The 15,239-nt window shown below is 37.0% G+C and overlaps 1 protein-coding gene across 2 annotated transcripts in view; it reads left to right on the top strand.

Moving 5' to 3' along the window:
• The window catches only part of ITGA8 (integrin subunit alpha 8), a 169,893-nt gene that overhangs the window by 52,670 nt on the left and 101,984 nt on the right, over positions 1-15,239 (top strand). Inside the window, exons 10-13 of one of the 2 annotated variants that reach the window (XM_026681384.2) lie at positions 27-83; positions 343-395; positions 5,041-5,246; positions 6,985-7,176. In XM_026681384.2, the coding sequence (XP_026537169.1) occupies positions 27-83; positions 343-395; positions 5,041-5,246; positions 6,985-7,176 (508 nt within the window). The remainder of the gene's footprint in view (positions 1-26; positions 84-342; positions 396-5,040; positions 5,247-6,984; positions 7,177-15,239) is intronic. The other variant, XM_087946773.1, reaches the window with a different exon arrangement.

The raw sequence follows: 15,239 nt of genomic DNA on the forward strand, positions 1-15,239 counted from the left end.
ATGTATGATAGCATTTTTATTTCCAGGTTACAATAATAAATTCCACAGATCTGACCTTTATTCAGAATTTCACTGGCAAGCAGGTAATAATTTTTTATAATTCTACATAATTATTTTGTATTTCAAGATATGGATTACAGCAATTAAAGGCTACAATGTAAAACATAGAGATAATTTCATACATAGCTGACTGGTAACTTCATACACCCATTTTCTTTGTAATAGTATGGAAATATACAGTCCTCAATATACAGTCAAGAACAAAATAATTATTTTGATGGTACGGAATGAAAATTTGCTGATAACTGATTAAAAATGGCATTTTTATTTATTTTTAAACAGATGGCATCTTACTTTGGATACACTATTGCAATATCAGACATTAACAATGATGGGTAAGCTAGTAATAAACTATTTTATTATTGTACTGTGTTTAATCTAAGCTTTTCAATTAGATTTACAACATGCTTGCATGATTGATTGAGTGGCTGACTGACCGACAGACAGACAGACAGATAGACAGACTGGATTTCCACTCTCTTTTTTTCAGCAACTCAAGGCACTCCCAACCCCATTTTTGCCCCACAACAATGCATGGATTCTTAAATTGTTTGCTTAGTCCAGTGGGATTCAAATTTTTTCGGTACCAGTTCTGAGGGCGTGGCTTGGTGGGTGTGGCAGGGAAAGAATACTGTAAAATCTCCAGTCAGAAGTGGCATTTGCTGGTTCTCTGAACTACTCAAAATTTCCGCCACCAGTTCTCCAAACCTGGTCAGGACCTGCTGAATACCACCTCTGCCAGGGGAGTATTCCAGGCCAGCCAAAACCAATTATCTTGAAAAAAGTTTATAATTTATTTGAATAGATACAATACAACCCCTTTCATTTTAATTCCTTTACTAAAGTTCCTAACATAATAAATATTAATATTTTTACATATAGTGGTAAAATTTTAATCTACATAATAAAATGATGAAGCAAATTGTCTGATGAACCAAAAGAAAATTATCTGTTATTTTTCTTTAACTATATTTTATTCAATTAGTAGTTTTCCCCCCCAGTTTGTGAATCTTATCTTAAAATAGAAATAGACACTTTCTTTTCCTTATGTGGCAATTCTATTGCTGTCAAATTTTTATTCTGCAATAACAGACTGCAATAAACTAATCTACATTGTAAACAACAATGTCCACAATATGTGCATTATTGTCTTTAAAGTCTTGATGTGATCCCCAAATACTTTATAATTTTTTTCCAAGTTGTAATTTTTGATATGAAAATTGCAGCATTATTAAATTTTGAAAAAGACATGTGACCACCCATTTTATATATAACAAACCTATAACAGCAAAAATAAAAATTGGATATTTGTCAATACTAAATATTAAATACAACAATAACCCCCTTATATGTCTTCATATATTTGCTGTGAGTCAAATATTTAATTTAATTAATATTTAATTGAATCAAATGAAATACAATTGAACTTAAAATGAAAATAGACGTACTTTTTTGTTTTATTTTGCCCACACAATCTGGCTTTGGAGTTAACTCATTTGGTGAAGTAGTCCTGGGCCCCCTGAATGGAATGGTACATGAACTATTGTCAACTATCAGGGCAAATACCTGTATTTTTTCCCTTGCAGTTTATGCTGTTTGAAACATTTTCCCTTTACTTTATTTCCAAATTTTAGTTTAGCATGTTAGTAAGCTGAGTGCATTCTTTTTTACTCTCCCAGCAAGTGTATTAATTTATCACCTTACAAGTGTTTATGTTGTTATACAGAGAGAATTGGTTAGAATATTTTAATTTTAATAGGACCTAGAGGTTATATTTGGAGTAGATTCTCCTGCTCAAGCAGGGGGTTGGACTAGATGACCTCCAAGGTCCCTTCCAACTCTGTTACTCTATGATCTATATTACAGTTGCACTGCCAACTAGTTATAACTGAAAAAGAATACAATTATGGAGTTTAAATTGATTTCGTAGATTACAATTGCATATGTTATTCCAATTTTTATTTTAGGACATAAGATTTAAAACTTTAGAAATTGCAAGTGTAAACATCGAATTATAAAATGCTACCTATTGCATTCCCAATAAAACTATTGCATTCCCAATAAAATAAGAAATGTTTTCTCATCACAGACATGGAAGATCACATTATTTTTCAAAAATTATGAATTGTTTTACTTGTTTCTATTACTATAACTAGTTCCCAATTCAATCAGTTGATCCCCAATTTTCTCACACTTGGACAAGCTTTCAAAAACAAGTAATTTTAAAGAAATATCTGGACTGGGAGAAGAAGATTTTTCCATAGCTGAAGGCAGGAGTATATAGAAGAGAGAGAGATTTAAAAAATCTGCTTTTTAAAATAGCTTTGAGAAATGTTGGAATGTGGAAAATATACTTTTGAGGTCTTCTATCACTACCTTACCTGCTGTTCAAAAGTGAGAATGGGTCCAGATGGGATTTTATTTCTAAAAATCCTAGGAAGTTTGGTTACATTGTATGCATTAGAGAGAAACAATCTGGCACCCTCCAGATGTTTTAGATTATAACTCCCATAATTCTGATAGGTGCTGTTGTTAATCAGAAACATCTGGCTAGGCTCCCACACTCTTCTAGTTTGTGTCAATGTGAATTATTGAATCACAATGCCAAAATACTGTAAAGAAATATTTAATCAAATGTGAGGATATTCAGGGGACACTGTAATGGTATGGAGGAATGACCTTGAAAAGCAAGAGGAAGAACTGCAGCCTATACAATGGTCTGATAAACAAAATCTGAGATTGGAGAAGGGGTAGGAGTAGAGAAAATGTCTCAGAAGGGATCCTCTCTAGTTTTGGTGAGAATAAAAGTAAGGGAAGGGAGGGGTACATTCAAGCTTGTACAATTCTGTTAGTTTAACCTTACAATAAAAGTAATGTTAGTACTCATATTTGGTGTTTTTTGTCTGAATTTCCTCAAAAAGCTGACAAGAATAGAAGGAAGCTTGAGGGAAGCATATGGTCCATAGGCTGAAAATTGCTCCATTTCCACCCTGTACTAATATGATACTTAAAACACTACTGTAGATTAGTAACATACAACTTTATTTCCTGTAAATGTACTTGTTATATTTTTTATCCCACCTTTAGTTCCAGAGTTGAAGGCAATGTGCACTGTATACTTCTTCCCATTTTCCCCCACAATAACAACCCTGTGAATATCCATGCTCCAGCATGGAATTGAACCACAGTCTCCCAGAAGTGCTTCCAACACCTTAACCACAACACCACATTGTCTGTCAGACAAAAATGTCTTAAGAGCCTAAATTTGAAATTGAAGCATATGTTCTGTCATGGACCTATAATCCTTACTTTAAAAGTTGAATGTATAATGTTGTTGTTATAATAGTGGCATGTTGCATTGCTAATACAGTTAATGAAAAATAGTATTCATTAAATAGGCACCAATACCTGAAGGTCAGAGCCATGGTAGCTTATGCACAAGATTAATAGAAATGGTATATATTTATGTGAGCTGAAATCAAATGCCTAGTTGAAATACACAACCCATACTATATCTTAGCTTTAAGTGCTTATGTTTGTGACCTCCAGATGCTAGACCACAATTCCTGCTGCTAATTACCCAGTAGAACACAAAAGAATTGCATAAAATTTCAGTAGGTGGCCAGCATGTGCTTTTTTAAGAGTCATTTTTCTTAAAAGAAAATAATTAAGGCTCTCCTGGTCAGTGCATGAGTATAAGTACTTTCTTGATTTATGATAAACAAGTCCTGCACCAGTGCAGATATTTTATTTATTTTATTTATTTATTTGATTTGCCAATTGTCTACAAGATAATAAGCATAAATGTATACATAGTTGTGAATACATGAAATGGGTACATATAAGAAAAATAAAAGAATAAGAGAAACAATAGGACAGGGACGGTAGGTACGTTGGGGCGCTTATGTGAAAATCAAAGACTGATGCTTGGTCAGATCAAACATCATTTTTATTCCATCTTCTGTTGGCAAAAAGAGTGCCAATAGGAAGCAGACAAGTAGGATTTGGGTACCCTAATCCACTTTTTTGCTCATGTTTCACCAACTGACATTGATGCTCCTTCATTGGAAATGGGAACATTTTCTGGGAATGAAAAAAATCAAGGTGGCAAACACAGTTATTCCATTTGCGCTAGCCATTTTGAAGTTCCTTACCAGAAGCAGTGTTTAGCAAGCAGTTTGTAGCATAGCATTAAACACTACTGTGAATTATAATGTTCTGTTACATTTGAAAAGCTGCTGCTTCATTCCCCATCCCATTTGCCTTTCTGAGCCTGAATTTGGCTCTGAAACAAGGCTATTTATAAACGCAGACAAACAGAAATGTTTCTCAAGTTTAAAAATTTCTACTCTAACCAGATGTTTTAAAACACACAGCTCCCTGTGCATTGTTAGAACAATTCAGGACAGGCTAGAACAGAAGAGAACAAATGGAGGTGAAATTGACATCATTGTTTTTGTTATCTGAATTAGGAGTTGGAAAAACAAAGTATAGCAAAGATCAGAGGCAGTGAAACAGACAGCCTAAGATTCATTCATTCGTGGAAGGATCTACAGAAACCAAAAGAGAAAGAAACTAAGAATGGATAAACTTTTCATCTACCATGATTCAGCAGTATCATATCTCCCAAAGCAGGTACTGCTGGGCCATTTAATTCACAGGTGACCCCTATCCAGTCCAGATGTTACATAGTAAGGAACTTTCATAGAGGAAAGGAATAAGGCTGGATAATTTCCCAATGGATAGAAATCCAGCACAGTGCAAACATCTTATTGCTTTCATCAAAATACTGCTGCACTAGAAACCACCATTTTCATACATGCCTGAGATAACACAATGCATTTACAAAATGGTCAGGGCTTGTGACTTTGCTTTAGTCGTTCTACCCAGTTTGTCCTATTCCTGCAAAACAAGCCACTTTTTCAGCTGAGCCAACTTGGATGTCAGTCTTGTCCTTTATCCTTCTTTCTTTCCCTTTAGTATGGATGACATCCTAGTTGGTGCTCCTCTCTTTATGGAACGTGAATTTGAGAGCAACCCTAAGGAAGTTGGACAGGTGTATCTGTATCTGCAGGATTCTATCTTGTCCTTCAAAGAAGCACAGACATTGTCTGGCACTGAGGTTTTTGGTCGATTTGGCAATTCTATTGCACCCCTGGGAGATCTCAATCAGGATGGTTATAGAGGTAAGTAACTACATCACCTTAAAGAGATGCACCTAAATAACTTAGGGGGAATGAATAGTTCAGTAGCAAAGTTTCTTCCTTGCCCAAAATGAAGTCATGATGATGAAAACATACTAATTACATCCTTCATGACTACTGAAGGATGTTGTGCTACCATGTAAATGGGCAAATGAATTGAATGTTAGAATTGTCACAATTATCAGTCCAGTAGATTCCAGTTACAATTTCCTTTTAAAAAATTATTTTTACCCTACCTTTATTATTTTTATAAATAATTCAAGGCATAAAATATGTCAGATAGTTCTTCCTCCTCCTGTTTCCCTCTTGTGAGCTAAATTGGGCTAAGAGTGTGTCTGGTCCACCTAGATTTCATGCCTAAGGCAGGACTAAAACTCACAGGTTCCTAGGTGGTTTATAATGTCTCAAATTCAACTAAAATTCAGTAGAACAAATATAATAACTAAAACCAGATGTGTAAAAATATCCATGCTTTAAAAGTCTGAGAAAAGGAAAAAGTTTTAAAACCCCTCTTGAATTATTATTGAAGAAGCGGGTGGGAGGCAGCTTCCTTTTCAACAATAGGAAACAGGACCTGGGTCAAATGATGTAAGTCAACTAGCTTAGCAATGGATCCATATCCCTTTCTCCTTTTAAAACTATTCACACTGTTTCAAATACTGCCCCAAACATCAGTGATTGTGAAAGCAAAACTAACTGAATTTAACACTATGCCAAAACTGCCTTGCCGTCTATCAAAATTGTCCTTTCTCTGTGGAAGAGACATTATTTTTCTACCTGATTCTCAGGACTTTTTCATAATGTCTTCTCTTGGAATTTAAATGAAGAGAGGGAAGCCAAAGATCCTACAGATTACTGAAGAGAAAACTCTATGTGAAAGGATAGAATATTTACCTATACTTCTTGAGTACGTAATAATTAAATTAATGCAGGAGCTACCCACAAATTTTGTTTAATCAAAATGAAAAAAGTTGGCAGAAGAAAAAAGAAAGAAAGTGGGATCTTTTTCAGAACAGTGCTAGTTGAAACATTTCCTGCCCAGGGTAGTAAAGCACTTATTTATTTAGTTATTTATCAAATAAAAATAAAATAATTTTAAAAATGGGATAATGCAGGTTATGTCAGAGATTATGCCTGATCAAGTGCCTGGGGGAGGGGGAAACAGACAGGGGTGGGATTCTACCAGTTTGCACCTATTCGCTAGAACCTGTTGTTAACATTCTAAGCAGTTCAGAGAACCGGTTGTTAGAAGAAATTACTGGCCTAATCCTGTAAGGAAGGCAGGAAGGAAACATTCTGGTGTTGCTTCCTGTCTCTGGAACTTCTCTGGAGTTTTTTTCCCTCCTTTGCTGGTACTTTGCTTGTGTGGAGTGACCATTCAAAGTTACAATGGCACTGAAAAAAGTGACTTATGACCGTTTTTCACACTTACGACTGTTGCAGCATCCCCACAGTCATGAGAGGCCAGGCGAGGAGATGCGTGCCTCGATGTGAGTGATGTTGAGTTGACCACACCCATCCAGTCACATGACCACCAAGCCATGCCCACCAACTAGGCTACGCCCACAGAACCGGTTGTTAAAAAATTTGAATCCCACCCCTGGAAACAGGCCTTACAAAAGGTGGGAGGGAGGAGCTATTTGGATCTCAGAGTAAATGCTGTTTCTCAGAACAGGCCCAATTGATTCTAACAATATAATTTGGCTTTGCTATTTTGCAGATGTTGCCATAGGTGCTCCATTTGCAGGAGAAGACAGAAGGGGGAGGGTATTCATCTACAATGGAGACAGAAATGGGTTAAATCCTAATCCTTCCCAGATTCTCACTGGCCTGTGGGCCACCCAATCTATGCCTGCAGGATTTGGATTTACATTAAGAGGAGACTCAGACATAGATCAAAATGATTATCCAGGTAATGTTCTTCCACCAGAGGGAGATTTCTTTCTCTGGAAAATGCATTCTCAGCCTGTTCCTTTTGGAGAACAGAGATTTAAAAATGTAGACTTGTTTTGGAGTAAAGGAGATATTTTAGTTCTGTTTTGAGATATCAACAATGGATATATTAATATAAAATATTCTTAAATAAGAAGATAAAATCATCATTATAATGCAAAATTGATGATCAACAAATAAGTCATTTAAGGCAGGGGTCCCTTAACCACCGGTCCGAGGACCGGTACCGTCCGCGGAACAAGTCTTACCGGGCCGCTGGTTGCTGGGCGCCGCCATCTTTTTGATAAAAAGTGCTTCCGTGAGCTTTTCCGGTAGAAAGCTCACCGGAAGCACTTTTCATCAAAAAAGATGGCGGCGCCAGCGCTTCGTGAGCTTTTCCGGGTAGAAAGCCATTTCTACCCGAAAAAGCTTACAGGAAGCGCTAGCGCCACCATCTTTTGATGAAAAAGTGCTTCCGGTGAGGTCACCGGAAGCACTTTTTCGTCAAAAAGATGGCGGCGCCCAGTTGATGCCGGTACCGGGTCATGAGCCCAGCTGATGCCGGTACCGGGCCGCAGCATAAAAAAGGTTGGGGACCCCTGATTTAAGGTACTTGCCTGTTTGTAAATTTGGGGTTTAAATGGTTTAAAATATGTGTGTCCTTGAAATTGAAGACTCGAGTCTTGTTGGACATGTCCATAGAGATTTGCTGTGAACAATACAAACGTGGTCTACCTTTGCATTCTTCTGGGATGTTTTTTCAGCTTCCAAGTTTGGTATAATAGACATGTTAGTTCCTACAAGTTTCCAAGTATTAACTAGATCTGATCCTGCTTGGTTTTCATTGATTAGTCAAGATTGGCTGGGCACTGCCATCTGCCGTGGACTAAACACATTGTACCAAATAGATTCATATAGTGAGCATAGTTTCCTAGTCCTACTAAACTCAGTGAAAACAAAAACAGTAAACTCTTTGTTTAACAAATAATTGGAGGATGGATGAATACACAAATGGTATTTTATTGATTGAAAATGAGATTTTAAAATTGAAAACAAGATATTGTATTTAAAGTCCATTATAAAATCTGGTAGCATTCAAATGTTCTAGGTACAATCTTTTATAGGGTCAAAGCTGATGGGAATCATCCCAACATTTGAGAAACATGAAGTGGCAGATGACTAAAATATGCAACAAGTTCAAGGTTTAAAGAAATATTAACTCATCTGATGGCTCAGTACATATATCTAACTTGTAGCATGAGATGTCCACATAGAACAGAGTGAATGATAAATATTATTGTTGGATAGAAAACAGAAGAGTTCATATATTCTTCTTAATTCAGATGATTAATGTTAATATATCCATTTTGCAACTATTTTGTACTGTTATCTAAAGGGCACTATAATAACATACATATGTTATTTATATGTTGTATTGGATTTTTTTTAATTGAAACCAATTGAATTGAGTTATAAGTCATTTGTATTTCATACAATTAAATTAAAATGGTTTTCTCCAAACATGATCCTTCCAGATGTGTTGGAAGACAACCTTTATCAAAATCAATTGCCACACAAATCAGTGTCTGTACTGGTTCAAGTTGATAGAAGTAGTGCTCTAAGATATCTGAAGGGCTTCTGGTTGGAGAAGTCTGAAGCAAAGCATATCAGGATCCTTTCTTTTAAATCCTATTGCTGGTCACAAAAGACTGGTCTTATGAACAGATGGCAAAGCATGGTAAAAAAAAATTATCCAAAGATTCATTTGGATGATGAAATGAGTGGCATGTAAGGTAAATTAAGTAAAATTTGCTTGCCAATTATTAGCTTGATTTAAATTGGGCTGCTTTTCAATTTTTTCCTTGTTTTTTTCTTAAATGTTTCTACTTGAAGAATCAATATTTTACTGATGTCAGCTTGTATTTCTCAGCACTGCTTTACTGCTGAAGCTTTTGGTCTTTATTTTGAAAGTGTCCATCTTAGGACAGTAATCCAATACCATTTGTAATCTAAATGCACCATTTTTATATCCATTTTACCATTACTATCATTACTTTTTTCTGGGATTAGCATACAATATATACACAGCATTTCTCTGTCTTGGCCTGAGAAGGCCCCCAAGCATTTGTAACGTAACATACACAGCACAGTTGCTGTCATCCAAAACTGTAGATTGTTTTGTTGGCATACGTCCCGTGTAATTAATGGGACATTGTTGGAAGAGTGTTCTGGAATATCTTTGTCTCTATATTCTGTTAACGTACTGTGCTAATGTTTTGGGATGGATTGTGTTTTTGGCCTGCTTTCAGTGATTCTCCCCATCGCCCTTTGTTTATTTTTACCCATCTGGCTAAGGTTGTGATTCTTGTTCTCATCTCCACTGACTTTGAAAGAGAGGAAAAAAGAAGGAAATTTGAAGTGCTTTATTGTTTCTTCAGATCTTTACAAAGGCTTTAGAAGATGTATTTGGGTGCTTTGCACTCCTACTATTATGATCAAAAACTTTGTGAAACTAAGCCATTTCTTCCATTTTAATTGGTTATCTTCTGGTAATAGGGTGGTGATAGGAATGATGGTGATAATAATAGAAGTGGTAGGAAAATATAAACTGGTTTGTCTACAAAATCATACAAATTATCAGAGGCTTTCAAAAAGCAACTGGACAACCATTTATCTGAAATGGTATAGGTCTCCTGCTGAAGCAGGGCTAGAAGACCTCCAAGGTCCCTTCTAATTTTATCATTCTATGTTCTAGAGTGACGGGCTGATAAAAGTCATATCAGGACATTCCCTTGGAATATTTCCTCTCTCCATATAGAGGACTGTAGAAAAATCAATGGAACTTGGGATTCAGAAATATTTTACCTGATAGGTCAATCATATTCTTTGGTTTGACAAATTGTAAACATAGAAGTGGATATAGAATTAGAATTAGAATTCTTATATATTGGCCAAGTGTGATTAGACACACAAGGAATTTGTCCTGGTGTAAATGCTCTCAGTATACATAAAAGAAAAGATACATTTGTCAAGAGTCAAGAATCATCAGGTACAACACTTAATAATAGTTATAGGGTACAATAAGCAATCAATCATACATATATGTGCTTAGAATAACATCACTCCTGTGATGGAATGTACACCTTAAGAAGCAGTGGAAAAGAACATTGGCAGCACAGAACTTTTCCAGGGAGGAGACAGTATATTCCAAAGAGCAGTCCAAATTAAGAGATAGTAGAGGAGGAAAGAAGTTCAGGGAAGCCACAGTCCAGATTTTCTCAAGATATACTGGGTAGAGCATGGATGTCACCTCGGCCGCATCACATGATATATCATGATGTTTTTTGCCTTTGCAAAGCCAGGATGGGCTTGGCCTCTGTGTGATGCATCCAGCCTGCAGGCCGCCAGTTTGACACCCCTGGGGTAGAGGTTTACAGCTTCAGTTTGGTAATATTTTGTCCATTAGGTTTAAGCAAATAAAGGGTTGGACTCAATTGGATTTCACTGTGTTATCTTTGTGCCTGGCAGCTTTTTGGTTAAAGTAATATGGCTTTATCAATTATTACACGATGAGTTGATCCACCTCCTGTATTTTTGAAAAGCTTGCAAAGAAAATATAATATCCATATGTACATATGGAAAAAAACTTTAGAATTTTTAGTGAATCAGCTAATACTAGAATATACTTTTTAATGACTCAGTGTATTTGTACCCCCGCACACATTTCTACAATATCAGGCTGTTTTGTTCACTTGAAAGGATATATTAGAACATAATATCATAAATATAGTCTTCTTCACATGGGACTTGTTTTATAAATGTTTGGATAATAGAGGTAGAAATTAGGAGATGGAAAAGTATTATTCTATAAGCAAATTGAGCCAGAAAAATATACTGTTCACAAAGCACTTATATATGTAAAATGAACGTTTCGGCAGAATCTCATATGCCATCATCAGGCTTCTGTATTGTGTTCGTCTGTGAGTCAGACTTTTACAGTTGTTTCAGTTTTAAATTTGGGGCTAGCCTACTGCTGTGCCAGAATGGTTTTTTCTTCATCCTGATTGGTTGGGAGTCTTGGTCTGTGTTTATTGGTCTTGGAGTTTGCTGTGTTCTGCTTGATTGGTGTTTCTAATATCTTCTGTCTGTTTTGTGGCTTTTATTGTGTCTTGATTGGCTGGCAACATTGTGTTCCTGTATTGGAGGCTTTTAGTGCGGCTTGGCTCCGAGTAAATGGACAGCTATCATTTCTAGGAAGCTAGGTTTCATCTGGGTGCCTGGTTGGGGTGTATTTGAGCTGGAGGTATCAGGGGGGATCTGTTTGTGCCCAGGTGTTTGCCTGGCTAGTGGTGTGGAGATTTTTTTGTTTGTGAGTGCAGGCTTCCAAATAATCGACAGTCTGGTGGAATCATCTATTCATGCTTTCAGGTCTTTTTTCAATCTCTATGGCTTCTCTGATAATTCTGTGGCTGGGGTTTTCTATAGTGGCTAGGGTTTTGGTGCCATTGAAGTTGATGCTATGACCTGTGGCTTTCATGTGTTGGACTAGTGAGGAAGTGTGTTCCAGCTTTTTTACTGCATTTTTGTGTTCATCCAGGCGGGTACTTATTCTTCTATTGGTCTGTCCAATGTATGTGGCTGGGCATGATGCACAGGGGACTTATATATGCCTTGGTTTTCCAGGTCAATTTTATCTTTGGGGTTTCTAAGGATGGCTGCTATTTTTCTGTCTGTTTTGAAGGCAGTCTTGATGTGATGCCTGTGTAGTATCTTACTGATTTTGTCTGTAGTACCTCTTATGTAGGGCAGGACAGCTGTTCCATAGGTCTGTTCATCTTCTGGGTCTCCATTATGTCTCAGTGTGTTTTTGTGGATCAAGCCGGTGATTTTGCTTTTGTGGAAGCCGTTGGCTGTCAGTACTTTAGTCAGTCTTTATGTGTGTCTTGTCTGCCAGGCGTTTGGTTCTAGCAATTAGTGTTTTGGCCACGGAGTTTATCTGTGCTGGGTGGTGGTGGGATTGGGCGTTGAGGTAGCGGTTGGTGTGTGTTTTCTTCTGGTACATGGTGTGTCCTAGTGTGCCATCTGTTTTTTTGTAGATTAGTACATCTAGGAATGGTAGTTGTTTGTTTGTTTCTGTTTCCATGGTGAACCTGATTTTGGGGTGTGTGCTGTTTAGGTGTGTTAGGAAATTGTTTAGGTTTTCTTTTCCATGGGGCCAAATCACAAATGTGTCATCGATGTATCTTAACCATAGTTTGAGTTTGTGGGTGGCATTAGCCAGGGCTCTGGATTCAAATTCTTCAAGACACAAAAAAGCCACAAAACAGACAAGATATTAGAAACACCAATCAAGCAGAACACAGCAAACTCCAAGACCAATAAACACAGACCAAGACTCCCAACCAATCAGGATGAAGAAAAAACCATTCTGGCACAGCAGTAGGCTAGCCCCAAATTTAAAACTGAAACAACTGTAAAAGTCTGACTCACAGACGAACACAATACAGAAGCCTGATGATGGCATATGAGATTCTGCTGAAACGTTGCTACAACTTTAAAAGCACAACTATAATGACATGGGAAAATACCCGAACAAAGCTGAATACCATACATACATACATACATACATACATACATACATACATACATACATACATACATACATACATACAATTAATACACACACACACGTATTTAAGTATGCATATACATAGACACACACATAGACACAGAGAGAAATAGGGAGGGAGAGAGAGAGAAGGGGGGGGGAGAGAGAGAGTTTTCCCTTGACAAATTAGCTACTTTAGTGGAGAAAGGTAATGCTGTGCATATAGCTGATTTTAGTGAAGCTTCAGCAAGGTTTCGTATGACATTCTTATTACTTGTTAAAGTGTTATTTGTCTGTTACTTGGTAAGATAGGTCCACATGTGGCTGATTAACTAATTCAAAGATTCAGCATTAATGTTAGGTGATATGGCTGACTAGGAAAAAAACAAAACAGTATAGAAAATCTTTGGACAAGCTGTAGACCCAAGAAAAAATGAGAACATTCAGACTGGCAATTTGTTGTTTTACAGTGAAAGTTTGAGAATTAATGAAGTAGTTAAGGATGAAGACCTAATTGTCAACCCTCGAAAGGGCAAGCACCAGCAGACCATCTTGGGGTTGCCATTAGAAGGGGGAAGGTTTACAGGGATAATAAAAAACAGTAGACTCAAGGCATGGGAGGTGGATAACAAAGAAGCATTCGGCCAGTAGTCAGCTGGAGAGCAGGCCGGCAGCAGAAGAAAGAACTAGGCCCAACAGAAAGATTTCAGGCCTCTCAGGCCTCTCTAGAAGTACAACAGCGATGTGGGTGGGGCAGGCGCACGCAGGGGCCAGGGTTAAATAGGCAGGAAAGCAGCAACTGTTTTTGCTGCATTTTTTTTGGCTATGTGCCTATGTTTCCAGGCCTGCCAGAATTAAAAGCAGTTAATCAAAACTTTTATTTCTGTTTCTTGGTTTTGGAGAATTGGAACAGTGACACTAATATCAATAGCGATAGCAGTTATATATTGCTTCATAGTGCTTTACAGCCTTCTCAAAGTGGTTTACAGAATATGCTGCCCCCCAACAATATGGGTCCTCATTTTACCAACCTCAGAAAGATGGAAGGCTCAGTGAACCTTGAAACAGTCAGGATTGAACTCCTGGAGTGAGTAGTGAGTTAGCCTCCTTACTGCATTCTAACCATTGTGCCACCATGGCTCTATTATATACTGTGTATATAATATACATATTATGTTTTCATAGATTTTACAGGTATGTAGGTCTAGGTGTGTTCGGGTCTTTTCCCATGTAAGATTAAGAGTATCTTGGCGATGTTTTGGCGAGGTCCCACTCACCATCCTCAGGCTGGTGCTTTCTTGCACTGGCACGAAGCTGAAAGCACCAGTTTGAGGATAGCGAGTGGGACCTCACCGAAACGTCACCAAGATACTCTTAATCTTACACGGGAAAAGACCCGAACACACCTAGACCTATATACATATTATGTATATACATATACATAGTATATACTCTATTATGTACTATGTTGCAACTCCTCCCCTCGGGATGCTGCTATAGGGCATTGCATGCCAAATTTTAATTCTTTCTATCTATTGATCTATCTGCATACATGCATACCTACCTACCTACCTACATACATACATATTAATAAACAACAATAAATCTGAAGACTTCTTTAGTTAGCCTTGTCTCCTCATATTTGACAACAATATGGAAAGGATTTTCCACTAACTTCTTTTGGAATTTTTTTAAAAATCTAGCCAGCAGGTCCAGGATTTGTTGATTACTGCAAGTTTTAATAAGTCTAAGCCTGCTGGGCTTTTCAAATTCAACCAAGATCAATTAGCTGCTGCTACCTAGATGGACTAACATTACAAAATGTGGCTAAAAGGAACTAGGTACTTAATAACATAATAATCCATCTTCAAGAATAGTATTCTTTGTAGTTCATCTGTATGTGCATCAAGATATATAGCAGAAAACCTTCCATCGTTTTACCATAGTAGTAGAGGTTTTGAAATAATAAGTTAGTAAAATTAGTAAGATAGTTTGTAAGCTAAATGCCAGGAGTTCTACAATTATCAAATTTTCATTTAGGATCACTGTTTCAGTTATGGAATGCATTTGGGAGCATCATTGAAACAAGGGTACTTACCATGAAAAAGGAAATCAAAGAAGGAATTAGAACTGCTTCATACAGTATCTGTTCTTGCAATCTGTTGCAAACAAGCCATGAAAGTCAGATGCTGGCAGCTGGCTCATCGCAACCTGGTTCCAGTTGCCTTGTTCCTTTAAATGTATGTTATAGAAAGTGTTATATAGATCTAGATTTTGGAAGAGCATAGTGAATATGTCAAAACTGCAATAGCCCAAATCCAAAATAAAGATGACAATCTAGCATCTTTTTAGAGTCTAGTGTACAATGTGTTTTATTATTGAATACAGTTAAAGTAATAATTCTTTTCTTCTGTTACATCTTAAAATAATGCAAT

This window comes from Notechis scutatus, chromosome Z, assembly GCF_049901735.1.
Source record: "Notechis scutatus isolate UNSWTSFEM ecotype Mainland chromosome Z, rNotScu1.2, whole genome shotgun sequence".
Lineage (NCBI taxonomy): Eukaryota > Metazoa > Chordata > Lepidosauria > Squamata > Elapidae > Notechis > Notechis scutatus.